Genomic DNA, 26,820 nt, shown 5'->3' with positions numbered 1-26,820 from the left:
GTTTGTGGTCACATGACACTTCGTGGTGTGGAGCAGAGCCATTGTAAACAGCTAAAGATACATCCCCAGAGTTTTAACCTTGGGAAGAAATAATTTTGTTTCAGCCACTTATTACTTTGGATCTCTTGTTATTCACTGTAAAAAATAACTCTCTTGGGACACCTGGCTGGCTCAGTTGGTTAAGCCACTGCCTTCAGCTCAGGTCGTGATCCCAGGGTCCTGGGATCGAGTCCCATATCGGGCTCCTTGATCAGCGAGGAGCCTGCTTCTCTCTCTACCTCTGTCTGCCAGTCTGCCTGCTTGTGTTCTCTCTCTCTCTAACAAATAAATAAATAAATAAAATCTTAAAAAAACAAAACAAAACAAAACAAAACAACTCTCTTATCTTACTCCAGCTTCCCATCCCCCTTTTCCCTTCTCCAAAGGGATAAGTCTGTTTCTCCTATATCATTCTATATAATAAATGTATGTATGGGTATATAGGCACATGTACACATATTCTTATTTTTAACTATTGTCAGCATGCAATACATGTTCAAAGCATTCTTTTTTCATTCACTAACATTTTATAATAATTCTCAAAGTAGGGATGCAGGTACTTCATTTTTAATGGAAGCAGGGTATACCCTAATTTTTAAAAAATATCTTTCTGCGGATATTTTCTTCTATTGTCACAAACTTCTAAACCCTGTATTTAATACTTCTTTACACATATATCTCTATCAGTTTAACAAATTCCTAGAAGAGGGTATGTGCGGGGGTGGGGTGGGGTGAGCCTGGTGCTGGGTATTGTGGAGGGCATGTATTTATTGCATGGAGCACTGGGTGTGGTGCACAAACAATGAATATTGGAACAAATTTTTGGAAAAAAAAGGGTATGTGCAAATTACTTTTTGATAATACTGCTGATGGGCTTTCATAGATGCTTTATCAATTTACACTCCCATCAGCAACATATGACCGTGTCTCTTCATTTCCTTTTCAATACCATATATTATTTTTTATTCTTTGCCAACCAGATGGGGAAATCACAGAATCTCAAAGGATGGTAGAAGCTCTATAATTCAAGTTGATCACACTGGTATCTGTGTTAAGTGAAAACACTGGGTAAAGCAGGGAATCATACATATACTATAAATAGTTATTATAACCTAAAATATCTAAGTGAACAGGCCATTTCTCGGGTATAGCTGTACTGACTCCGGTTCCTAACCACCTTTCCTGTAACTATCACACCCATATGTATCAACTCTAATTTCCAGCTGGGGTTTCTCTGAAGTAAAGTAAGAATTCGAAAAAACTTGGGAATCCATAAAAAGAATGATGATCCCTAAGAACTGGTATGAAGTGATTTCCAAGATATACTATTAAGGAGGGAAAAAAAAAGCACACTGCAAAACAATGTATGCTTATTATTTTATGTATAAGGCAGATGAAGAAATAATACATATATACTTTTTTTTACAAAAAGAGATAAATCAGAAAAGCCACTGGGTGGCTCAGTCAGTGAAGTGTCTGACTCTTGGTTTCACCCTAGGTCATGATCGCCTTAGGCCGTGAGATCAAGCCTGGTGTTGGGCTCCCCACTCAGCGTGGAGTCTGCTTAAGATTCTCTCCCTCGGGGCGCCTGGGTGGCTCAGTGGGTTAAGCCTCTGCCTTCAGCTCAGGTGATGATCTCAGGGTTCTGGGATCGAGCCCCACATCGGGCTCTCTGCTCGGCAGGGAGCCTGCTTCTCTGCCTACTTGTGATCTCTGTCTGTCAAAGAAATAAATAAAATCTTTAAAAAAAAAAAAAAAAGATTCTCTCCCTCTCCCTCTGGCTCTTACCCCCATGTGGATGCACTCTCTCCCTGATAAAATAAATAAAATCTTAAAGAAAAAAAAGAAAAGAAAGGAATGAAATGGTCACCTTTAGGTGGGGTGGGGGACAAGGAAAAGGGGAAAGGGATGGCTCCCTAAACCATGTACGGTATCTGTATTACTGAAATTAAAGAAAAAATGATGAAAAAGCAAACCTTAATATTCAATGTAAACAGATAGAAAAAACAAAAAATAGATAGAAAAAATAAATTAACTGAATATTAAATCAATAAAACAGGAGAAAAAGTTAATTCAATTAATTTTGGACAGCTGTCTATGCATCCTTAAGTGAGATATACTGCTAGGACTTGAACTACAAGGAAACATTGCACTTTATCAATTTAGTGTTGACAGTGACACGTAATCTTGAAAGTACTTGTGTATAACTGGAGGAAAGCAAAAGGAATAATACAGATTCATTGAGAACAAAGAAGGGATATACCAATACAGAATAAGAGAAAGTAAAGAAAACCTGTAGTACACTTGAATTGGAAGTACCATGAAATAAATAAATACACACAACACACACACAAAATTAAAATATATATTTAAATATATTTCTTAGTTCTACCCTCAACTTCCACTTCAAGAAAAACAGAATCCTAATAGCAATGAGCAGGACCAGTACCTAGATCTTGGTTTCCAAATATAATTACTCACTAAAATGCACAAGGGGGTTCTTTGGGGCAATGGATGATTCCATTCTGAGGCAGGGAAAGCAAAGAGAATGTGGAGTATCTCCTTACGTAAAAACTTAGACATAACTAAAGCTGAAGAGACATAACCAAATGCAATGCTTGAACCCTGACTAAATTCTAGATCCAAAAAAAGAAAGGTATAAAAGACATATTTGAGATAACAGGAAAATCTAAATATGGTCAGAGTATTAGATGACACTGAATTAATATTCACTTTCTTAGGTGTGCTCATTATCAGTATAATAACATTACTGCATTTATTAAAGGAAATACCATTCTTCAGAGATGTATCTTGAAGTATTTACAGATGATGTGTCATGAGACCTGTAACTTTCAAACGGTTCAGCAACAAAATTACCGTGTCGACAGCTTTAAGGCCAGAAACTGGAAACCACCAGATGATCATCAGAAGGTGAATGGATAAACAAATTGTGGTAAAGCCATACCCTGGAATACTATGCAGCAATAAGAAGAAATAAGTTACTGATACACAGGAAAAATGGATGAATCTCAAAAATCATTATGCTGAATGAAAGAAGCCAAATACAAAAGAATACATGACGTGTATTTACATTTATATAAGAATCCAGAAATGTAAACTGATGCATAATGTCAGAGAATAGATCAGTCTTTGCCTGGGGCCAGCAACACAGGAAGGAATGGACTACAAAGGAGCAGGAAACTTCTGGGTATAATGAAATTTTTTGTATTTTGATTACAGTGGTGATTTCATGGATGCACACAGCTGCTAAGTCATCAAACTGTGTTACTCTGATGTAGAAAGATAGGAGAAGATATGGCAAAATGTCAGCAGCTAGTGAATACAGGAGAAGACAATTACAGGCTATCATCCCATTTTTTTCAACTTTGCCACAGACTTAAATTTTTTTTCCAAAAGAAAAAAAGCTGGAGATGAGACAATTTACAAAAACAGGTAAAAATGACGCTCTACACATATTAAAGGTGAAACTCATTGAAAAGAAAAATGTAAATTAAATACTGAGATACCATTTCTCACCTATCAGACTGCCGAAATATACATTCTTTTGGGGAAGCTCTTGGAAGATAAGCACCTGATACACTGCTAGTGAGAAAGCACACAGCACAATCCTGCTGAAAGGAAATGTGGTAATACTTAATGATAAATCTACTTGGGTTCCAACTCAGCAACTCCACTTCTAGGAATCTACCCTGAAAGATATACCTTCAAAAAACTGGAAATAACATTGGCAGGAGGCTATTCATTGCAGCCTTGTTTGTAATTGCAAAATATTAAAAACAACCTAAATGCCCACACATGGGAGTGGTTAAATACAGTGTGGTATGTGCACACAAGTGAGCACTATGCAGCTGCAAAAAAAGAAAAAAAAGGGGGCTGAGGAAGTTCTTTATGAACTGATATAGAATAATAGACAACCATGACATACAGTTAAATGGAAAAAGCATAGTGCAAAGGAGTAGCTACAGTATGCCACCATCCATGGAAGAAAGTGGATATTAAAAAAAAAAAAAAATCCATGCACCTGCTCATTTGTGCAAAATGAAACACAGGAAGAATAGAGAAACTAAAGCAACAATGGGGAATCGGGAAAGAGAAAAAGTGGGGAAGAGGGTAGCCAGAATGAAGAGGAAGTGCACTTCTGATTATATCTTCTCCTATAGCTCTGACTCTTCAAAAACACAGTGATGTGTCCTTTGGCTCCCAAAATAAAAATATAAATAAAACCAACGAGGATGTGGGAGAACCTGAAATGGAATGCAAACACAAATGAACCAAACGGCATGCCCAATGAACATCATCACTTCGAGCACAGGTTGAACAGTACTTTTCACCCTGGGGCGCCTGAGTGGCTCAGTGGGTTGGGGCCTCTGCTTTTGGCTCAGGTCATGATCTCAGGGTCCTGGGATCCAGCCCTGCATCGGGCTCTCTGCCCCGGGTGGGGTGGGGGTGGGGGTGGGGGGGTGGGAGGGGTGGTGGTTGCTTCCTTCTCTCTCTCTGCCTACTTGGGATCTCTTTCAAATAAATAAATAGAATCTTTAAAAGAAAAAAAAAGAAAAAAGTACTCCTCCCCAGTGTTTTTTGGTTTGGCTTTCCTGACTTTCTCCTTTTGACATGTATACATTTTTTATTTTTATAAAATATTTCAATCTTTAGATACAGTTTTTGGTCATGCCTTCCTCCAAGATTATTTCACTTTTAACATTCACATTTTTTCTTATATGTTGTTTCTTTTTTAATGTTTAAACCTTTGCTCCACCTCTAATTAATTGTGTTAAGAACAGGTTAAGAGGGGCACCTGGGTGGCTCAGTGGGTTAAATAAAGCCTCTGCCCTCAGCTCAGGTCCTGATCCCAGGGTCCTGGGACCAAGCCCCACATTGGGGCTCTCTGCTCAGCAGGGAGCCTGCTTCCCTTCCTCTCTCTCTGCCTACTTGTGATCTCTGCCTGTCAAATAAATAAATAAAATCTTAAAAAAAAAAAGAAGTTAAAATAATTTTAGCTGGTATTATTAAACAAAAACAAAGAACAGCTCATGAATATTTTTTTAATCCTAGTTCTTCCAACAGCAGTTGGAATCCATTTTTCTGAATTCATCTGAAATACAACTTTTATGGTGTTAAATTCCCATGCCCTCACTGTTTTTTGGATTTTTTATTCTGTTCCACTGTCTTGTTTATTCAAGGGTAAGTATCAAGCAACTTTAATTATTACAACTTCACAGCATTTAAAATATCTGGGCAGTTCTGATCCCATCCTTATTATTATACTTTTTACAATTTTTATTACTCTTACATTTGTATTTTTCCATTAAAATTTAAAATCTGCTTTAGTTCTTAACTGAATCTTGTTACTAGATAGGACATTTATGTATTAATTTGGGGAGATCTAATCATTATTTAAATGAGTCTTCATGTATTCACATTTTAGGGAACTTATTAATCACAAATTCTACAATGGTATTGTTTCAAGAATAGAAACATGGAGGTTTCCTACAACATTAATTATCACTGGTCCAGCAACCTGCTCAGTGTAGGGTAATACCAAAGAACAGGTGTGAAGGCGTGAGGAGGTTATCACAGGTTCTGCCACCTAAAATTTTCATTGGAAATAAAGAACTGTGATGTCACAGAAACGTCCTACTATGCCAACATATTGTCCAACAAAGAATTTTTTGGATCTTAAAATCACACCCAAATCCAAGACTTCAAAAAAAGAAACCAGGGTTCCTTCAAGAAAAGACTGATTCCAGGGTTGGAGCAGGCAAAGATGAACCTGGAACACCTTGTTGTGCTAGAAAGTATAAGTGCTCAAAGAATGCAGAAAACTTGTCGAAAGACAAGGTGCCAGCTTGAAAGGGCTCCCACTGGTCAAATATGAAAGAATATGAGCATCAAATAATGAGAGTAATGGATTAAAACTCAATGAATAAAACAAGACTCCCTAAATTCATACCAAGGATTAGGACTATGATTATGAATGGGGAAAGGGGAAAGTTTTTTCTAACAACTGAATGCTGACCAATAACTCGAGCAGAAAATGGGAGGATTAGGCAATCACTATTTGCAACTGTCATAATAACAACTGATTTAGGCAAGAATCAACAATGGATACTAAAAGAGTGAAATTTCAATGAGGAATAAGTTATTTACACAGGTCAAAGTATCTCCCCCCCAAAGAACTTGTGATTTGCAATGGAGGAAAACATAACATTATGCTGGAGAAACTGGGTAGTCACCACCTTAATTAAGCAATTGCGGGAACAATGCCAATTCTGAGACAGATACGATGTGATACACCAAGGAAGATACAATTTACTTTGGTGGCACCAACACACAAAACCTAAATCATGAGGAAACAGACAACCCCAAACCAAAAGGCATTCTAGAAAAAAATGGCCTATATTCTTCAAAAATATCAATGTCAGGAAATACAAAGGCAGGCTATGGAACTGTTCTAGATTTAAGAGACAGAAAAACTAAAGGCAATGCATGATCTTAGGTTAGATACTAAGCCAGAAAAAAATTTGTTTTTCTATAGACACCGGGATAGTTGGTAAAATTGAGTAAGATCCAGATTAAATAATAATGTTGTATCAATATTTTATTGCTTATTTAGATAAGTCTGGTTATATATGGGAACGTCCTTGTTCTAAGGCAATACATGAAATATTTAGGGGTATGGGGGACAATGTTTATAATTACTCTCAAATAGTTCATAAATGAAGGTTTTCTTCAGGCATCCACATTTTCCATTTATATGACTGAGCTGGCAAAAACAAACTACTGTAGAGCCTTCTTACAGTCTGGAAGGCTCACCCACATTTATGATCAACAACCACTAGATGGCACTCTGTGACCTTCCAATCACAGCAGCCTAGGTTCGGTACACAAGGCCTTTCATGATCCAATTTTTCACTAGCCCCCAAACTCATCTCTGACTACATCTCTTTAGTTCTGAGTTTAGTGTTGCCTTTTCAGAGAACTTCTTGACACTCCTATATAAAACATCAAGTGGCTGCATGCCCTCCCCCCATCCCCTTACCCTGCTACATTTTTCTTCAGCAGTTGACATTTTCTTGTCTTCCTTCCCACACTCCCAGAATTTAAGTCTCATGAGGACAGATTTTATTTTGCTCAAATGTAACCCAAATGCCTAGGAAAGGGATACATAAAAGGCATGTATCTTCTCTTTCATCCCTATCTATCACTCACCATCCTTCGATTGTTCGTGACACGCCCCCCACCCCAAACCAGTCCCCTAACCGAAGGAGACTGTGGAGAGCCTTAAATGTCAAGCACTGAATTATTTTATGTGGAAGTCATCAAGACATGTAAGCAGCAAAGTAACCCTATAAAAACAGTGTTTTAGAAAAATTCCTTTGTCAAGAAGGTAGTAAAAGGTAGCAGAAGTAGAAAGCAAAAATATAAGAGACATTGCAAAGATAGTAGTTCCAAGCAAGGTCTCTGATGCCATAAGACTTATTAGGTTTGATCCTGGCTCTATAGTTTACCAGAGCTCCACTTTGCTAGGTTAGGAAGTTCTTTGACCTTCAGCTGTGTGAAAAGAGGACAGGATAAAAATCTACCTTATAGACATTATGCTTATCTTCTACTTAGTGCAGGGCCTGATACATAAATTGTAGCACTGCAGGAAGGAAATAAGGGAAAAGGAATAAGCAATTATCTGTTCATTAGTTAACCAATTTTTACTAAGTACTTGTGCCAGGCACTTTTCTAGGCGCTGGAAACGCAACCATGAGCAAAAAAAGAAAAAAGAAAAAGAAAAAATAGGGTCTTTATCATGTTTACATTTTAGCATGAGGTGAAAAAATAGCCTTAAAGAATCTGAATTTATCTGATTCTTGAGTTTTTGCCAATGCATAGCTAAAGCTGGGACTACAACGTCCCATCAAAGTCTTATCTCAATGTCTCTCAAGGAGATACAAGTTCTATAATGTCAGGCTACAAGAAGGGCTAAGAAGAAAAATTAAGCTAAGGGGACAGAGTACACCAACGTTATTTTAAATAGGGTTGTAACATTCGAGTAGAGGTAAGAGATGCCTAAAAGCTGATTAGAGACAGCACCCAGCAACTCTAGGTTACATACTTGTAAACTTTAGTCTTCATTTGACTGTGGGGAATAAAGAATTATAGAATCTCCTAATGCAGAGAACTGTCTTCCAGGGACTGTGTTATGGGTTGAACTGTATCCCACCCCATAACCGCGAAAAGATATACTGGAGTCCTAGCCTTCAGTATGTCAGAATGTGACTTTATTTGGAGACAGGGTCCTCACAGAGGTGAACAAGTTAAGATGAGGTCACTGGGATGAACCCTAATCCAATATGACCAGTGTCCTTATAAAAGGTAAAAATTCGAACACAAATTGAGACACACACAGAGGGAAGATGATGCACAGACACAGGGAGAAGGTGTCCGTCTTCAAGACAAGGACAGAGGCCTAAAAACAGATTCTTTCCTCTCAGCCCTCAGAAGGAACCAAACCTGCTGATACCTTGATTTCAGACAAGCAGCCCCCAGAACTGTTGAGACAATAAAGTTCTATGGGTTAAGTCATACACTTTGTGGTACTTTGTTACAGTAACCCTAGGGAACTAATACAGACGAAGAGAAAATCCTATCTGTACACTCATCTCCCTTAAGAGCTTGTATGCCCCTTGAGGGGAAGAGGCGAATGTGCACGAAACCATCTTTCCATCTCTTCTGAAGTACCTGATCTGATGCAAAATTTTAATAAGATTCTATTTTAAGTTCCAGCACCTAAACACAGTAGAGCTCAGTAAGTACTAACGTTCTCCCACTACTTTTCCATATATATTTTTCCTGACAGGAATTTTTTCTTTTGCAAATTGACAAGCTGAACTTAACTTCTGAGACATGCTCAAGTAGTAACCTCAACTCAGTAATCCTAAACCAGAGCTAGGATTTGGCACCATCAAAATAAAAATCTGAGTGCCTAAGTTTATCAGGTGTTAATTAAATATAAATTATCCCTGGCCTTTAGGCCATTATATCCCAAATCAGACTTTATATATACAGATTAATATAGAGGAAACACCAATAGGTAAGTTAAAACCATTAATTTGATACATGAATAATAATAAGAAATGTCACATAAAAGTCAAAGGTAATCCTTACCTTACGTAAGGTAAGGAAGAAAGCATGAGGAAGGAAGTAACCACCAGCACTTTACTCCAGCTTCACACTAGGCTAGGCTAGGCTAGGCACTCCCACGCAGTTTCACCCTCAGGATCTCACCACCGACAGATAAGCCATGTCAGATTCCAGAAGTCAAATGACATTGTCCAAATCAACCCAGCAATGGTGCTGGAGAAAGGCTGGAACCTGGGATGGTGTTTTAAAAGGACAAGCTCTTTTTGGCGAACTGCACACAAGCATATACACCTATACCAACCTTCCACTTAGAAACATGAGCACAAGTTAACTAATTTAATCACATTATATTGTTAATACTAGCAAAGAAAAATGCAAAATACGGTTTCTGTTAAATCTATTCTCAAAGGCACAGACAGTTGTAGAAGATAAAAGGAGTATCAAGGGAGCTTGTCACCAAGCTCATGTGTAAAAAGAACCCAACACCTTTGATCAAACTCCTTGGTTAGAAGGACATTCAAGAATATTCACAAACTGAAGCAGCACCATAATTAAAAGCAAAGTGAATGAGAAGATACAGTTGCCACAAACTACATTTATAATTAGTTACAAAATAAGATTACCTTAGTATTTCAGGAAACAAAAGTTCACAAAATCACCTCAAAAGTACTGGTAGCCTTTTTAAAAAACGCCTAGCCACTCAAAACAAAGAATTTAGAATTTGAGTAAATCAAATACAAAGGTCATCAGTGTGACTCATGGTACCTACCAACACCAAACTTCATGGCATTGATGTTTGTTCATCACTATCTGTGACAATTCTTATATGGTAATTAAAAATATGTATTAAGGGGCAACTGGCTGGCTCAGCTGGCGTGGTGTGTGACTCCTGATCTCAGGGTTCTAAGTTTGAGCCACATGTTGGGTGTAGAAATTACTTAAGAAAAAAAAGTCCTTAAAAAACATATGTATTAAATGTTCTCAAACTTCTTGATAAGCTGTCCTAAAATACCCATCCATATTGTCCAAGGCATTTAGGCCACCAATGAACTTACTACCCAAAAGCAACAAATTGCCCTCAACTTTAATCTTAATCTATACAACTGAAGGTTTGTCATGGTACAAACGAACATGATTTTTATTTATCTAGCTCCTGCCAACTGACTTTTATGTCCAGTACTACTATACTTCCCTGAAAATGAACAAAGTATATTTATTTTGTGGCTTCTGATAACTTTCTGAAATCATTCTTTGTCAAAAGAGTTGAAAAACTGGATACACCAGTCTTCATAGCTGATCTCATGTTTTTTTCCCAAATTCCCAAAGTACATTCTCCAATAAGAGGTACACAGAACCACAGGGCTCTTCCACAACTGTGTTTACTGTAACTTTAGGAAAGGGTACTTGATATAGTATTAAGCCAATTAATTAGGCTATTAATACCTAACCCTCATCCTGTTCAGATTCTGTGGCAGAGATGACAAACTGCAGACTGTAAGGCAAATCCTGGCCCTAAACTTTTGTTTACAATGGTTGAAAAAGAAAAAAAAATCAAAATAATCTGGAGAATCACAGGAAAACAAAGATTTCCAGGGTCTCCTGAAAAATCTGAAGATCTTATTACACTGGACTCATCTCACAGGACAATGAAGGAGAGCTAAGAAGTCGTTTCTTCTTCAGATACAAAGGAGGAGGTTTACTCCACACATTCTAATAACCACTCTTCCCTTTTGGCTTACTCAGAGTATGTTTTATAAGCCACATTCTAAAAATAAAATAACACAATTAAAAATTACATACAATATTAATTTTAAATTAAAAACACAGGTGACTCAAATTCTCTAAGACATGGAGTCTTAAACACCAAAGATGCTATAAAATTGAGAGCAAAATGACAAATGAAGCTGTGTTAACCAGGTGGTAACATAATTACACAGCAAGGAACTGGCCCAAGTAACTTTAAAACTCAGTAATTTGACTCTATATCCCTAGGGAAATATATCCCAAGGTTTAAAAACAACAAAAAATCATTAGCTTTCTTCAATAATATGTTGGTGGTAGTGTTGGCATTGTCATTCTGTGACTCTTTTGTATTTATACTGCTGGAAAGTTGTTATCTGTTGTTATACTTGAAAGTTGTTATACTGTTATCATGTTGGTGCTGTTGAAAATAATTCCAGTGTGGGAGAGAGGAAATGGGAGATGTAAAATCAAAGAAGGCTAAGAAAAATTTGATTTTTAAGTATAACATGAACTCATGATTTTTTTTTTTTAAAGAAAAAAAAACTTACTTCCTAGCTCCAAACACAGACAAGGCCTAGAAACAATGACTAACTCAGTAGGAATAAATACTTTAAGCACCTAGATTGTGATTTTGAAATGCCATTTCCCATGAAAAAGCTTCTTAGAGAAAGACCTATTTCCTGGTCTGGGCAGAAAATGTACAAGATAATTCTAGACAAATTGTCACAGCAAAAAAGCTATAAAAGATGCTTCAGATTAAGTCAAATGGACTTTGGGGCCATCTCGAAGGGACTTCAACTGACCAAAGATGGGTCAATCAATAAAAATGACTATACAGGGCACCTGGTGGCTCAGTCGCTGGGCATCTGCCTTCGGTTCAGGTCATGATCCCGGGGTCCTGAGATCAAGCCCCGCATCAGGCTCTCTGCTCAGCAAGGAGTCTACTTCTCCCCCTTCCCTTTCCCTCTGTCTGCTGCTCCACCGGCTTGTGTTCTCTCTCTCTCTCTCTCAGTCAAATAATTAAATAAAATCTTAAAAAAAAAAAAAAAGACTAAGGTAAAGAAGCCGGTCACAAAAGACCACTTATTATATGCTTCCTTTTATAGGAAATGTCCAGATAGGCAAAAAAGTGGATTAGTCATTGCCTAGGATTGGAGGTAGGGTACTGTTGTGGCGTAATGAGGAGTGACTGCTAATGGGTACAGGGTTTCTATTTGGGGTGATGAAAATGTTTCAATCTTATTCGATCATGGTGATGGTTGCACAACTCTGTGAGCATACTAAAAACCACTGAATTATACACGTTAAACAGGCAAATTTCATACGTAAATTATACCTCCATAAAGCTATACCAGCCAAAAAAAAAAAAAAAAAAAAAAATCCAATCAATGGGGGTGCCTGGGTGGCTCAGTGGTTTAAGCCGCTGCCTTCGGCTCAGGTCATGATCTCAGGGTCCTGGGATCGAGCCCCGCATCGGGCTCTGCTCGGTAGGGAGCCTGCTTCCCTCTCACTCTCTCTGCCTGCCTCTCTGCCTACTTGTGATCTCTCTCTGTCAAATAAATAAATAAAATAAAAAATCTTAAAAAAAAAAATCCAATCAATGAACTGAAACACAAATGTTTAAATCTGTGAGTTTATATTAAATTTTTCTTGGTCATTTTGGAGGATGCTGGGAATCTAATTCATTATATGAAAATTGGAAAGTATTTATCCGTGTCTTACATATATGAAGTGTCTCACTGGGTAACCAAAGAGATGAGGTAAAGTTTCTCTTCATAGAACAATACAATTAATAAATTAAAGAACAGACTATTACCACTTTGCAACCCTAAATAAGATGGATCTAGCAATGACCAGTGGCTGCTAACATCACAAAAAGTTCATCAGACAGCAGGTGTCCCCTGGTAGAAGTATACAACACCAGCTATGAAGCAGTCTAGCAAAAACAAATTTGCAGGGGGGAAAAAAAAAAAACCCTGAAGAACCAACAGATAAAAAGACCAGAGAGACTTCTCAAACAATAGCAATGTAATGATCTTATGAATCCTGATTTAAACAAACTTAAAATTAACCAATAAAGGCCTTGGTTCAAAAAATTTTAAGTGTGGGGGCGCCTGGGTGGCTCAGTGGTTTAAGCCTCTGCCTTCGGCTCAGGTCATGATCTCAGGGTCCTGGGATCGAGCCCCGCATCGGGCTCTCTGCTCAGCGGGGAGCCTGTTTCTCCCTCTCTCTGCCTGCCTCTCTGCCTATTTGTGACCTCTCTCTCTGTCAAATAAATAAAGAAAATATTAAAAAAAAAATTTTAAGTGTGATAATAGTACTGTAGCCATGTTTAGAAAATTAAGAGTTTATATCTTACATAATGATATGATGTCTGCAGTTTGCTTTAAAAGATGGAGGGGAGCAGAAGCAGGAAATAAAAATGAAACATTAGCCATAGCTGATAACTGCTTAAGTTGAGATGGATACATAAAAGTTTATTTTGCCATTTCCTCTTTCGTATAAATTTGAAATTTCCCACAATAAAGCTTTTAAAAAGAAGTGCTCCCAATTCTACACATCACTGGAATTAATGCATTTCACAAATTCAAACACAAACAGGTCTCCTAACATTCCCACATCTCTGAAATCAAGACACATCTTAGAGCGAATGGTGTGTTTAACTGGTTTTTTTTTTTCTACGTGATAAATATAAGATGGTGTAATTTAAAAATGACAGCGTCTCAAATTCAATGAAAAAACCCCCAAGATTATAAATACATCCAGTTATCTATCTCTCCTTAGCTAAATCATTGTTTGCCTTGTACTGGAAATGAAGAATTCAAAAAAATCTCTTGGCCATCTGAATTTTCTTACTTACTTGGAATTAATTCAGTTACAGTGAGAGAAGCATTACAATAATACTTTAGACAATGTAAGAATAAAACTAGTCCCTAAGTTAGCATTAGTGACAGAGAAGATCTGGGGAACATGGGGCAAAAAGTCTCCCTAAGATGGGGGGAGAAAAATTGCCGCAGTTATTCTGCCAGGTCTAAAAAATGCATTAAAAACTGAATCTAGGGGCGCCTGGGTGGCTCAGTGGATTAAGCCGCTGCCTTCGGCTCAGGTCATGATCTCAGGGTCCTGGGATCGAGCCCCGCATCGGGCTCTCTGCTCTGCAGGGAGCCTGCTTCCTCCTCTCTCTCTGCCTGCCTCTCTGCCTACTTGTGATCTCTCTCTCTCTGTCAAATAAATAAATAAAATCTTTAAAAAAAAAAAAAAAACACTCTTACCCTTTAACTTCTAAAAAAAAAAAAACAAAACCTGAATCTAGTTGACCAGCCTGTCTTTTCTTCATTTTCGATAAAGGAGTTCCTAAGTACCTACCATTTCAGCACCTCCATAAGTTACTGATTTCAAGTAAACTAAAGGAATACAGTAATCTGGCAAGCCTCTGGGCCTCACTGTAGCAGAAAGACATGTAAACAAAATTTACTAACATAATATAAACTTACTGAGGAAGAAAAGAGGACAAGAAAGTATTTCTGACAACTGTAATTCTAGAAATGCAATTTTGCAACCACACACTTTAATGGAATCACAAACAAAACTTTTTTAAAGATGACAATTAACATTGAAAATTTCAAAGATAAAAAGCAAAGGAAAAGACAGGTTTGCCACATTTTTAAAAAAATCAATTTATGTCAAGAACACATTATAAATGAAATTAGAAAGGCTTGAGAAATATAAATCTGCCACATGACAACGGTATATTCTTAATAAATAGCTCTTAATATCACAAAAATTATCTACAACCCAATATAAAAATGGGTAAAAGAAAGGAACAGGCCAATAAATACATCCCACAAATGGTTGACCTTATTGGTAACAAAAGAAATTAAAAATTATAGATTACCTATCCATAGGTATATAGATTATAGTAACAAAAAAAATTAAAATTACAGATTACCAAATTTGGGAAGCTTTTTAAGTAACACTGCCCAGTTCTGGTGCCCAAGTAGGATGTGCAAGAATATTCCCACTTCCAACACTGTGTCTGGAGCAGTCCTCCTTCATTCCCCTCTTCTCAATATGGCTTCAATTACCCTATTTAAAACTGCACCACCATCCCCACTCCTCAATTCCCCTTATCTTCTTCTATTTTTCCAACTAACTGCCTAACATACCACATAAGGTACTTACCATGTGCACTGTTTATTCTCTATCCCCTCCCCCATGAAAATAAAGTTCCCAAGGACAAAGACGTTTTTCTTCACCCATGTACCAGAGGATGGAAAACTGCTAGGATATCGGAAGGTGTTAAAAAATTATTTGTTTAATGAATAGGCAAATTCAACTAGTTAATTCCTAATTAAACTAGTTAATGTTTCTGGAGAAAACTTTGTTGACAATATGAAGGTAAAAACCTTTATTTATTTATATTTATTTATTCATTTGAGAGCAAGCAAGTGTGGGCACAAGCACAGGGGGAGGGTCAGAGGGAGAGGGAGAAGCAGACTTCCCACTGAGCAGGGAGCCCAAGGATGTGGGGGTTCACCCCAGAACCCTGAGATCCTGACCTGAGCCAAAGGTAGACGCTTAACTGACTGAGCCACTCACGCACCCCAAATTAAAAACCTTTAAAATCTACATACCAGTAATATCACTTCCAAGAATTTATCCTAAGTAAATAATCACTGATGTGAACAATGGTTGTCATCCAAAAGCTTATTTATCTTAGCTCTGAATTGTGAAAAACTGGAAACAACATACACTAGAACAATGAAAAGGATATGGAATATTTAGTGTTATGAAAAATATGCATGATAAAGCTAGCTGGGGAAAAGTATACTCATGATTCCATTTTTGGATGTATATATAGATATGCTTAATAGGAACTAAATACATGTGTATATATTGCTTAATAAGAGCTAAAATAAATTATGATACAACCAATTAATGGAATGATAGAATGCTAAATGAAGCTATTCAACTATGCCCTAATACGGATTCATTTCTTCTTTTTTTTTTTTTTTTTTTTTTTTAAAGTAGGTCTCACGCCCAGCATGAAGCCCGATGTGGGGCTTGAAATCACCACCATGAGATCAAGACCTGCAAGAACTGAGCTGAGATCAAGAATCGGATGCTTAACCAGCTAAGCCACCCAGGTGTCCTGATACTGAACCATTTCGAAGCCTTAGTGAAAAAGGCAGACTTTAAAAAAATAATAAGGCTATGCTATAAGGAACTGATACAGAATCAATTTCCAAGGTACACTGTTAAGTGTAAAAAGCATCCAACCATTTAACTAAAAAAAACTGTTTCAAGTTTATGTACTCTGCTCTCTACTGGATAAAAATGTTAGAAATTTTCCACTATCTTTTCTTCTAAATTTTCAATATAACAATTAAATCTTCCAGACAACTAGGAAATAAAGTTGTCTCTTCTTTAACTGCATTGATCAGTGAGTGCTGAAACAAGCAAAAATCACTTTTCCAGTGCAAGTAATTTGACTACTAAATTCATAAAGTTCTTTAACTTCAAAGAAAGTAAAAATTACTGTCCCAACTAACTTCCTAAGCTAAGCAACAAAATTATTAAATATGAAATCCATTCTGGAATCATGTTCCATAAGAAATAATGTCAAAAGCAAACATAAAGGATGTTAAATTATAAAAGTTTATGACAAACAGATAAAGGCACACATCTATTGATATATATATTGAAATTACCGAAGAAACTTGAATGACCTAAGAAAGACAGAAAATTGTGTCCTTTTAGAAATATAGCCACGAGCCAGTAGGTACTTACACTTTAACCAAGGCATCCTGAGTTACCTTATTTAAAAGCCCTAGTTTGCTCAGTTTCTACCTTGTCTGTCCTCAGGCTCATCAGAAGAAACTGTCACTTGGGAGACAGCAATGGTTAGTACTGAGGGCTTTGGGGTCCATGAGACCCGGGGTTAAAACCTGGCTTTATACTTTTCTATGGGAGTAATATGGAAAAATCTCAATTTCTTTACCTGTAAAGTAAAACAGAGATTATCATCCACTAGTTAAAGTTAGTAAATAAGAATACAATGTCTGAGAAAGTGAAATGGAGGCAAAATTCTTCAAATAAGACAACTAAAAATCCCCAAAGTCAACCTGAAGGAAACAAAGGCTAGGGAGCATTGAGCTGGAAGGCAGGAGCCCTGGATCCCAGTTTTGATCCTGTTACAACCAGCTCCAGCTCCATGGAATATTATTTCATGTTATGTAGGTTCTAGTTTTAACATCTACAAAATTAGGAGACTGAAATCCTTTCCACCTGTACTACACCACGACTAAATTACTAAGATGCAGTTACGGCTGTACTTCCAAAAGTCTCTAAAATTTTTCATTTAAATACTTAATTTTTGTAAATTCTTAATCAGTTTTCATCATGACTCAGCAACTAGTCATAACAATATATAAGACCATAGCCTTAACTAAATTATCCAAAGTCAGATTGCTAAAAGTGGCAAAATCGCAATTCAAACCAGATTTGACTCACTCCAAAGACCAAATATTTCTTTTTTCCAAAGACCGAATTTTATGTCATGGTTCTTTTTTTTTTAAATTTTTTAAAAACTTTATTTATTTGACAGACAGAGATCACAAGTAGGAAGAGAGGCAGGCAGAGAATAGGAGGGGGAAGCAGGCTCCCTGCTAAGCAGAGAGCCCAATGAGGGGCTCCGTGCCAGGCCCCTGATATGATGACCTGAGCCAAAGGCAGGGGCTTAACCCACTGAGCCGCCCAGGCGCCCTTTATGTCATGCTTCTTCCTCAGACCTTCTCCCTGACTAATCTGGTAACTAGCAGTTTGCCTTTGCAAAATGACTGGAAATTAGGAGTGCAGTCAGGAGTCATGGAGCAGAGTCAAGTTACGTGAGTCGGTGGGGCCTGAACTTCTGACACAGTACTCTAACCAAGTTAATTAGACATTTCAGCTACTTAAAAGGAGTCTGAAGAAACAAACAAACAAAAAGTTAAAATTGTCAAGAAAAACTATTAACTGAAAACAAAAACCAAAATAAAGCATCTTTAGGGCCCCTGGGTGGCTCAGGTCATGATCCCAGGGTACTGGGATTGAGCCTGGTCGGCAGGGAGCCTGCTTCCCTTCCCCTCTCTCTCTCTGCCTGCCTCTCTGCCTACTTGTGATCTCTGTCAAATAACTAAATAAAATCTTAAAAAAAATTAAAAAAAGAATAAAGCATCTTTAAAACTGTAAGTAAATGAAGGCTCATTTACATAAAAAAGCTGTACAAGATCAAATAGTAAAATAACTGCTATGCTATTTAACTGCTTTTAAATTAAATGTGCAAGTATGCAAATAACACAAATTATACACCAGTAAGTGAAGGAGTAATAGATAATCCAAAGCACATACATTCCGCTTTAGAAATAAAGCACATGGTCTAAATAGATAATCCAAAGTAATGAGTATCTGGTACTAAAAATATATGATTCAGGGGTGCCTGGGTGGTTCAGGTGGTTAAGCAACTGCCTTGAACTCAGGTCATGATCCCAGGGTTCTGGGATCGAGCCCCGCATCAGGTTCCTTGCTTGGAGGGGGACCTGCTTCTCCTTCTCCTGCTCCCTCTGCTTGTGCTCTGTCAAATAAATAAATAAACCTTGAAAAATAAATAAAATAAACAAATATTAAGTAAAAATATATGATTGGGATGCCTGGTTGGCTCAGTCCGTAGAGCATGTGGCTTTTCATCTCAGGGCGGTGAGTTCAAGCCTGACAGTGGGTGTGGAAACTACTTAAAAATAAATACATCCATCCATCCATCCATCAATCCATCTATCTATACTTTCCTCCCAAATTATAGGCTATTCAGGTTGATACAAAATTAATTTCCATGTGGACAGGACAGATCTTTTCTAAACAGTACAGTACATAATAAAATTATCATCTCCCCACATCAGCAGAAAAGATAACGTTTTATAATACATCTCAACATCTCCACAGGGACTAACAAAACTAAGGCACATACAAAAAAAAAAAAAAAAAAAGAATAACATTTAAATTTCCATTGCAGACAAGAACCAGGTTAGCTCCTCTGCTGTTTCCATTAAGCCAATCTGGGATTAAAAACTGGTTTTGAAATGATCCACACATGGATAATCAAGAGTCAAACACACACATGTAGATAAACTCATATTTAAATGTGTAGGTTACAAAGCACTTTACGAAATAAAAAATTTCATAAGACAGTTGATAGAAATGGAACAAGAGGTGAGGTCACCTACCACTTTAGCTCTATTGATAGAAGTCATTATGTGCTCTTCTCAAACATTGGAGCCACCAAAACCCACACAGACACATCACATCTGGCAGTATCGTTCAGAAAGGTAACCCAGGAAAACCTTAGAAATTCTCGCTTCATCAGCTCAAGAAGAATGAAGCTGTATGTAACTCCATGTAACATTAAGTAAATGGAAAAGTGTCAAGAAAATAATGCATTTATTTTTCTCAACACAAACTGCCTAAAAGACAACTTCCAAGACACGGGGCAATTAAACGTCAGCCCCAGCTAAAAGTTCTTTCGGCTAAGCCTCACTGGCAGAAGCCCTCTACTGGGCGTTTCTAAGATGGGACCAACTTTTGTGTTTCCCACAGTGGCGCTAAACCACGGTTATGCATCCTGCTGATAAACCCGGACATGTGGCACTTCACACACCAAACCAGCATCGCCGACACCCGTCACCACTGTTAGGCCCACTCCAGAAGGTAATGTGCACTGAGCGCGAGGACTTGAGGTTTTGAGAGGAGAGGAGCAGTAAGAGAAGCCGGTTGTACACACAGTGGTCTGCCCGCACACTGCAGGGCCGGCGATGCGCCGAGCAGGCTCAGGAAGTTGGCTAACCCAGGGGAAAGCTCCGTGCCCTCCTCTGTAAGCGAGAGCGTGTGGCTGGCAGACCAAAATGCGGAAAATTCATTTAAGAACTCCCTGACGCCTACAGTGCAGACGTAGGAGTCCAGTTAAGACTCGGGGAAGCAGGTACGGAAGAGACCAACAGTCCACAAGCTGATACTGATCAACCAGCTCCGCCCGGAGGCCCAAACTCGGGGAGCGGTGCCTCCTCTCCGGAGTTGGTGAGCTAAGGTACCGGGCGGGCTCTGGTCCTCCTCCAACAGCCCCTTCCAGCAGGCCCGGGGCTGCTAATACCCAGGCCTGGCCCTCAGCAACATCGGCTCGGTTCCACACGGTTCATTGAGTGCGACCCTCCAAGGCCACTCCGAGGCCATGTGGCCGGGGCCGCGCGGTGCCCAAACCCGGCGCACGTTCAAGAGGTGAAACCAGAGGAAAGGAGGTGCGGGAATAAATCTAAATGGGATGTTGGGGTACAAGACTCACTTCCTTTGGGCTTTGTCCTTCTTGGCCTTGGTCCTTTTCTTTCGGGCCTGGAGCGCAAGCACTGCAGGAGAGAGGGATGGATGAAGGGCGAACGTGGAGGAAAGGAGGCAACCAAGGTGAGGGCGGAGACCCAGCAGGGGCGCGAGGCCCGGGTGCGGGGCCCGCCTGAGAGGCGACTCTGGGGCGAGCGCCGCGGCTTGGGCGAGGCGGCCGGCCGGGCGGCGGGCGGGCCACGGGGTGCAGAGCAGCGCCCAGGCGCGGTGAGCCGGCGAGGGCTCGGGCCGGGTCAGGGGGCCGGCGGGCGGAGGTCTGTCTGGTTCGCCGAGCGCCGGGCCCTGCAGCGGCCCCAAGGCGCGGGTCGGCCTGTCGGGGAACAAGGGGCGATGACTGCCGGCGCGGAAGGACGCCCGGGCTGAGGGGCGCGGACCCGCAGCCCAGAGGCGGGGGGTGAGGGGCGGCGCCACCTCAGAGGGGGGGCGCCGCACGCCCGGGGACCGGACTGCGGCGGTTAGGCGAAGCTCCAGTGCTGACTCGGGCCTCGCCCCGCCAGCCGTTGCCCCTCGTGGCAGAGGCCGCTCCAAGCTCACCTTTCCGCTCCATGGCGAGACCGGTAACCGCCAGGCGCCTGCGCACTCGAGTGGCGGTGACTCCCGCTCCCGCCGCGGCCCAAAACCAAGCCCGCGCACACTCCGCCCCCCAGGTCCCGCCCCCGCCCCCGCCCCACGACGGCGCGCGCCTGCGCGTTGAACGCGGAGCCTACCACCTGCTCCCCAGGAGAGGGGGGGCTGTATAGAATCGGGGGCTGGGAGGAGGAAAGAACGCCAAGTGTGAATGCTACAGAGGTGCTGAGAACCAGCTTGGAAGCCTGGCGGGGTCAGGTTCGTTCTCTCTGCAGGGCGGTTGCCCCTGAGGAAAGAAGACGAGCGTGGCTTTGAGGATTCCCTGGGTGGTGAGTCGGTGCTCCGCAGCCCACTGGAGTCAGCCTCAGTTTCCTGGTCTGTAGAATGGATTTAATTAGGCGTGTCCCAGTTTCTTTGCTGAACTCTTGCGAGGTTCAGTTCAGATACTATAGAAAGAAAATGAGGGCAGGCGGGCGGGCGAAATTACAAGTGAGAAAGAAAAGAAAGGTGGAGCAGCACCAAAAAGAGCCTGGAAAGCAGGAGCCTGTGAACTTACCTTCATTCTAAAAGTGAAAACCCTAAATAAATAAAGAAAAATTTTAAACGTGAAAACCTTAAAACTGAATTTTCTCTTAAAATTCCACGTTTATATGAAGGCTCTAAAGGAAGGAAGGGGAAGAATAAAAACAGTGTTTTCTCATTTTACCACTTTATCATCTTTTTAGTACATGATATAGTTGTAGCGTGTGTTTATACTGTTCTAAATGCATTATCTCATTTGATATTTGTGACAGCTTAAAAACAAAATATTACCTCCACTAAGAAACTGAAAGTTGGAGGGGATGTGCCCCCAATTTTGGGTGTCCTGATCCAATGATTCCATCATCAAACCCATATTGTAAGGCAAGGTTAGCAAAGATTTTCTGTAAAGGGCCATATAGTAAACATTAAGGCTTGTGGGCTATAAGATCTCTCTCAGCTCCTCAATTCTGCCCCTGGAGCTCAAAAGGAAAATAGAAAACAGGGGCTGTGTTCCAATAAAGCGTTGTTTATGGTCCCTGAAATTTGCATTTCATGTAATTTTCACATGTCATAAAATACTATTCTTCTATTAATCTTTTTCAACTATTTCAATCATTCTTGGCTCAGGCCTTAGTTTGCCAACCCCTGTTGTAAAGTACCAAAGCTGGACAGCAGGTAAGCTTTGAAGACCCTTGCCCTAGAAGAAGTTAGACTCTATGGGGAAGACAGACAAATAATTGACTGACTGAGAAAGGAAGATGAAAGTGTAATAGTACTGCACAAGTGAAGCATGGGGGTTTGGGTGGGATTTTATTGAGCAAAATAAGTAATCAAATTCAGCCAGGGGAGGAGGCAGCTTTTGAACTGGGTCTTGGGAAATGTGTAGGGTTTCCGTAGGTGGAGAAAGAGACGTTAGGCATTCCTGGATGAGAAAATCAGTTGAGCAAAAAGGCACAGATTTGGAAACTTAAGGGTGGGGGCGGGGCTGGTAATGACAGCAGTGGATCCAGTGGAACGTGATGCCAGAAATGCAGGTTGGCCGAATTTGAAATTTAGGTAATTAATATCTATTGCATGGAACCTGAATGATAGCATTTCTGGACATACTGCAAAAGAGGACAGCCACTTGTTGGCCAAGGAAAACTGCATCCCAGTTTCCTCCCCACTCTACTTGAGAACAGAGGGAGAGTTGGGGCAGACAGTGAGGCCTTGGAGCCTGAGGGTTCTGCTAGCTCAGGAAAACCTCCCGTGATTTAGAAAAGACAGGAGAGCTGTGGTGGCTGATGAGAAGTCCCAGAATTGGCCAAGTACTCTCCACAAGAAAGTAAACTCTATGAGTGTAGGAATCCTGTTTGGATTTTCCTTGAGGTATCCTCAGTGCCTAGTGTAGTATCCAGCACCTAGGAGGTGCTTAAATATTTGTCTGATCAAAGAATAAATGATATGCAGTTTATGAGAAAGTTCTAGACGAGAGAGAGAAAACACTGAGCCGGACAACGTGAAACTGTGCTAATAACCCAAATGCAATATTGCAGATTCATTAAGAAGGAAATAAGTTTAACTTGGCATGAATTCTTCACACCTATTCTGGCTCCGAGTGATCACTGCTTCTTTCCCTAAGAGCTTATTGTTTAATAACTCATTCGAGAATTTTTCCAGAGTCATTGTCAAGTTCACTGGATTGAGTTCCCTCATTGACCATTTCTCCCTTTTTTGTTTTTTCCCCTTTCTCTCAGTATGTTCAGTTCTCCACACTTTTTCTAAAATCCGTATAGTTGTTCATCTGAGCTAGTTTGCCCCATCTCCCACATTCTAAAACCCATGCCTTTTTAAGTAAGAAACTGCTCAGTCAGTTAAGCATCTGCCTTGGGCTCGGGTCATGATCCCCGGGTCCTGGGATGGAGTCCTGCATCAGGTTCCTTGCTCAGCGGCGAGCCTGCTTCTCCCTCTGCCTGTTGCCCCCCTTGCTTGTGCTGTCTCTGACAAATAAATAAAATTTTAAAAAAAGAAAGAAAACCCCAGATAAACATAGGAGAAAAAAAAAAAGGCAAACAAGGAAACAAACTCTTAACTATAGAGAACAAACAAAGTTACCGAAGAGGAGGTGGGCAGGGGGTTTGGTTCGGTGGGTGATGGGTGATAAGAAGTGTACTTGTGGGGCACCTGGGTGGCTCAGTGGATTAAGCCGCTGCCTTCGGCTCAGGTCATGATCCCAGGGTCCTGGGATCGAGCCCCGCATCGGGCTGTCTGCTCCGCGGGGAGCCTGCTTCCTCCTCTCTCTCTGCCCGCCTCTCTGCCTACTTGTGATCTCTCTCTCTGTCAAATAAATAAATAAAAATCTTAAAAAAAAAAAAAAAAAAAAGAAGTGTACTTGTGATGAGCACTGGGTATTGTATGTAAGTGATGAACCACTGAAATCTACATCTGTAACTGATATTACACTGTATTTTAACCAACTGGGATTTAAATAAAAAGTTGAAAAAATAAAAAAATAAAGCCTCTGCCTTTTTTGTGCTTCTTAATTTAAACATAAGGTTAAAAATCACTCCCCACCCTCTCATCCCCAATTTCACAGGGCTTGTCCTATTCTGGATTTCATCCTTCCTCTTCAAGTGGTGAAGCATGCATATCCCTCTTGCACAACTGTTTTTCTCAAGTTCTTTTAAAACTAGAATTATTTGGAAAACTTCAGGAGCAGTGTCAGAATTTAATTTCTGAAAAGATCCCATTCCCTGTGAGCTAATTTATTTATTTATTTATAATTTTTTAAAAAGATTTTATTCATTTATTTGGCAGACAGACATCACGAGTAGCAGAGAGGCAGGCAGAGAGAGGAGAAAGCAGGCTCCCCGCTGAGCAGAGAGCCCAATGCAGGGCTTGATCCCAGGACCTGGGATCACAACCTGAGCCAAAGGCAGAGGCTTAACCCACTGAGCCACCCAGGCACCCCATGTGAGCTAATTTATTAAGACTTCCCTGGGATCGTCCCCTAATGCTTCTTAGAAGTTTCTGAAATTTGATCACCTATAGTTTAGGACACATGTTTCATCAAACCCAACATTTCCTGCTTTGGTTACCACAAACTCTTGACACTTTGTCCTAAGTTTTGATCTGAATTAAATCGAAAAATATCATTTCCCTTTTATGGCTTCCCTTTTGTCTTGTGAGATGAAATGGACAGCAGAACAAAATGAAAATAATCAGATGCTTTACTTTTCAGATTCCCAGTAGATGTCTGCATGATTGAAGAATCCCAACAGAATTTTACATAGTTTTGTGAAGTATATTGGGAAAACAATTATATCCTAGGCTGGAGTTTCAAGAAACACATGGCACATTCAACAGAAAAATTGAAGATAATTGAATGAAAGGATTGAGGTGTGGGTAGGGTTAAGGGAAACCAAGAAGGAATGGTGAGGCGTCCAAGGTCTAGCAATAGTGGGAGTCCTTACCACCCCTAGGCCTGAAAGGACAAGGGGTGGAGGTGTTAACCAGAACCCAGTAATACCTTGTATTAGTCTGCTTAGAGTTGCCATAACAAAGTATCACAAATTGTGTGGTTTAAACAACAGCAACTTATTGTCTCATGGTTCTGGAGGCTGGAAATCCAGGTGTCAGCAGGGGTGGTTCCTTCTGGGGCCTGTGAGGGAAGGATCTGTCCTCTTTCCTTGGCTTGTAGAGGATTCTGTACCTCTTTATATTTTCTTCCTTCTTATGTGTGTCTCAGTCTGTGTCCAAATTTCCCCTTTTCATAAGGACATCTGTCATAATGCATTAGGATGCATTCTAATGATCTCTTTTAACTTCTAATTCTTCTAACTTCTCTTTATTTTTTAAAAAAATATTATTTATTTGTCAGAGAGAGAACGAGAGCACAGGCAGAGGGAGCGGCAAGCTGAGGGATAAGCAGGCTCCCTGCTGAGCAAGGAGCCCGATGTAGGACTTGATCCTAGGACCCCAGGATCATGACCTGAGCTCAAGGCAGCCACCCCCCGTGTCCCTCTCTTTAACTTTAACCTTTGTAAAGATCCTATGTTTAAATAAGGTCACTTTCTAAAGTACTAGGGGTTAAGACTCCAATATATCTTTTTTTTTGGTGGGGGGGCAGACGTGGAGGGGACACAATTCAACCCCTATCAGAATTGTAGTGATAAGAAACATCTAGATGGCAGCTGTGCCCTTTGATAAAAGGACATAACCACTGTCTGGCAGGGAATTCAATGCCCAATTTCTTACTCCTCTCATCCTCTCAGGCCAGCTAGTACCTCCCATTGAGTGAACCAACTGGAAGTAAGAAGGCAAGGGTGCATGGGTGATGCGGTCTGTGCAACCCAACCTACCAGGGCACAGAGAGGGTGGAGAAGGGTGGAGGGTTCATCTGGAGGGGCAAACAGAGACTATCCAGCACAGCCTGTCTGGGCAGTCTACAAGATACACCCAAAGTGGCTAGCACTTTCCAAGCAAATAAGCCGGCCTTTTGAGCTCCCTTGGAGAGGCTTGAGAACAGAAGCTGCTCAGAGATAACTCCCTTTCTGGCTCCCCCCACTTCCTCCTTTATAAAGCTTAAGCTTCAAAAAGAAATAGTGCTGGAGTGAAGGGTTGGGGAGAGTAGGGAGAATAGATAAAAGAGTAAAAACCTTGGCTTGGTGGAATGGGAAACTAAGTAAGTTCTTCGAGGTCTCAGCTCTCTGTCCTTTTGGATGCTCTGCCCACAGCAGGAAAGTTGAGAGAGAAAGGAGATTCTCTAGCAATGGGCAGGTCCCAGAGACTGGTGGTTCCAGAGGTAGGGAGAGCCCTTGCTCTGCTCCATGCATGTTCAGGGAGACAGCAGGTGTTGTAAACTGAAATGAGCTGATCACGTCCAACTCTGCATTCTTTTTTGTCGGTAACCATAACTGTCAGAGAAGTCTAAAGCAATGAGGAGTTGCCAGGTTCTCATCTTCACTCCCAGAATATAAAGAAAAATGTTGTACACTAAAACCGGCCACACACAAGCAATCTTTGTTACACATTCATTAGCAGGCTGGCACAAAACAGCTCCTATGACTATGTAAGCTCTTTCTCTGGCCTTTTGGATGCTCTGGCCACTGCATGAATGCTTTACTGTTTTACTCAAGGTGGGATAACAGTATCACCGAGGCAGGACCCTGTCACCCACAGAGCTGGCAGCAGGGAACCAGAGACGGAGTCTCCTTTATAATTAGTTATGCTGTTCCAATCCTGATCAACACCAGAGGCATCATTGGAAGCAGGTTTCCACTCATGAAATGAGTTGCCTATTAATTTGTGTAATGGATGTTATTTAAAAAAAAAAAAAAAAAGCTGCCGTTGGCGGAATATGCGTTAATCAATGACCCTGAACTCCTTTGTGGAAGC

At 40.3% G+C, this 26,820-nt stretch overlaps 1 protein-coding gene across 1 annotated transcript in view; it reads right to left on the bottom strand.

Annotated features, from left to right (window-relative positions):
• SRPK1 (SRSF protein kinase 1) overlaps positions 1–20,967 on the bottom strand; it is an 81,663-nt gene extending 60,696 nt beyond the window's left edge. The window contains 3 exon segments of the mRNA XM_046004880.1: positions 20,303–20,825; positions 20,828–20,884; positions 20,887–20,967. Coding sequence (XP_045860836.1) covers positions 20,303–20,825; positions 20,828–20,884; positions 20,887–20,902 — 596 coding nt within the window. The 5' untranslated portion in view covers positions 20,903–20,967.
• Positions 20,968–26,820: the final 5,853 nt, after the last annotated feature.

Source organism: Meles meles, chromosome 5 (assembly GCF_922984935.1).
Source record: "Meles meles chromosome 5, mMelMel3.1 paternal haplotype, whole genome shotgun sequence".
Taxonomy (NCBI): Eukaryota; Metazoa; Chordata; class Mammalia; order Carnivora; family Mustelidae; genus Meles; species Meles meles.
This window is presented reverse-complemented; position numbering and strand designations above follow the sequence as displayed.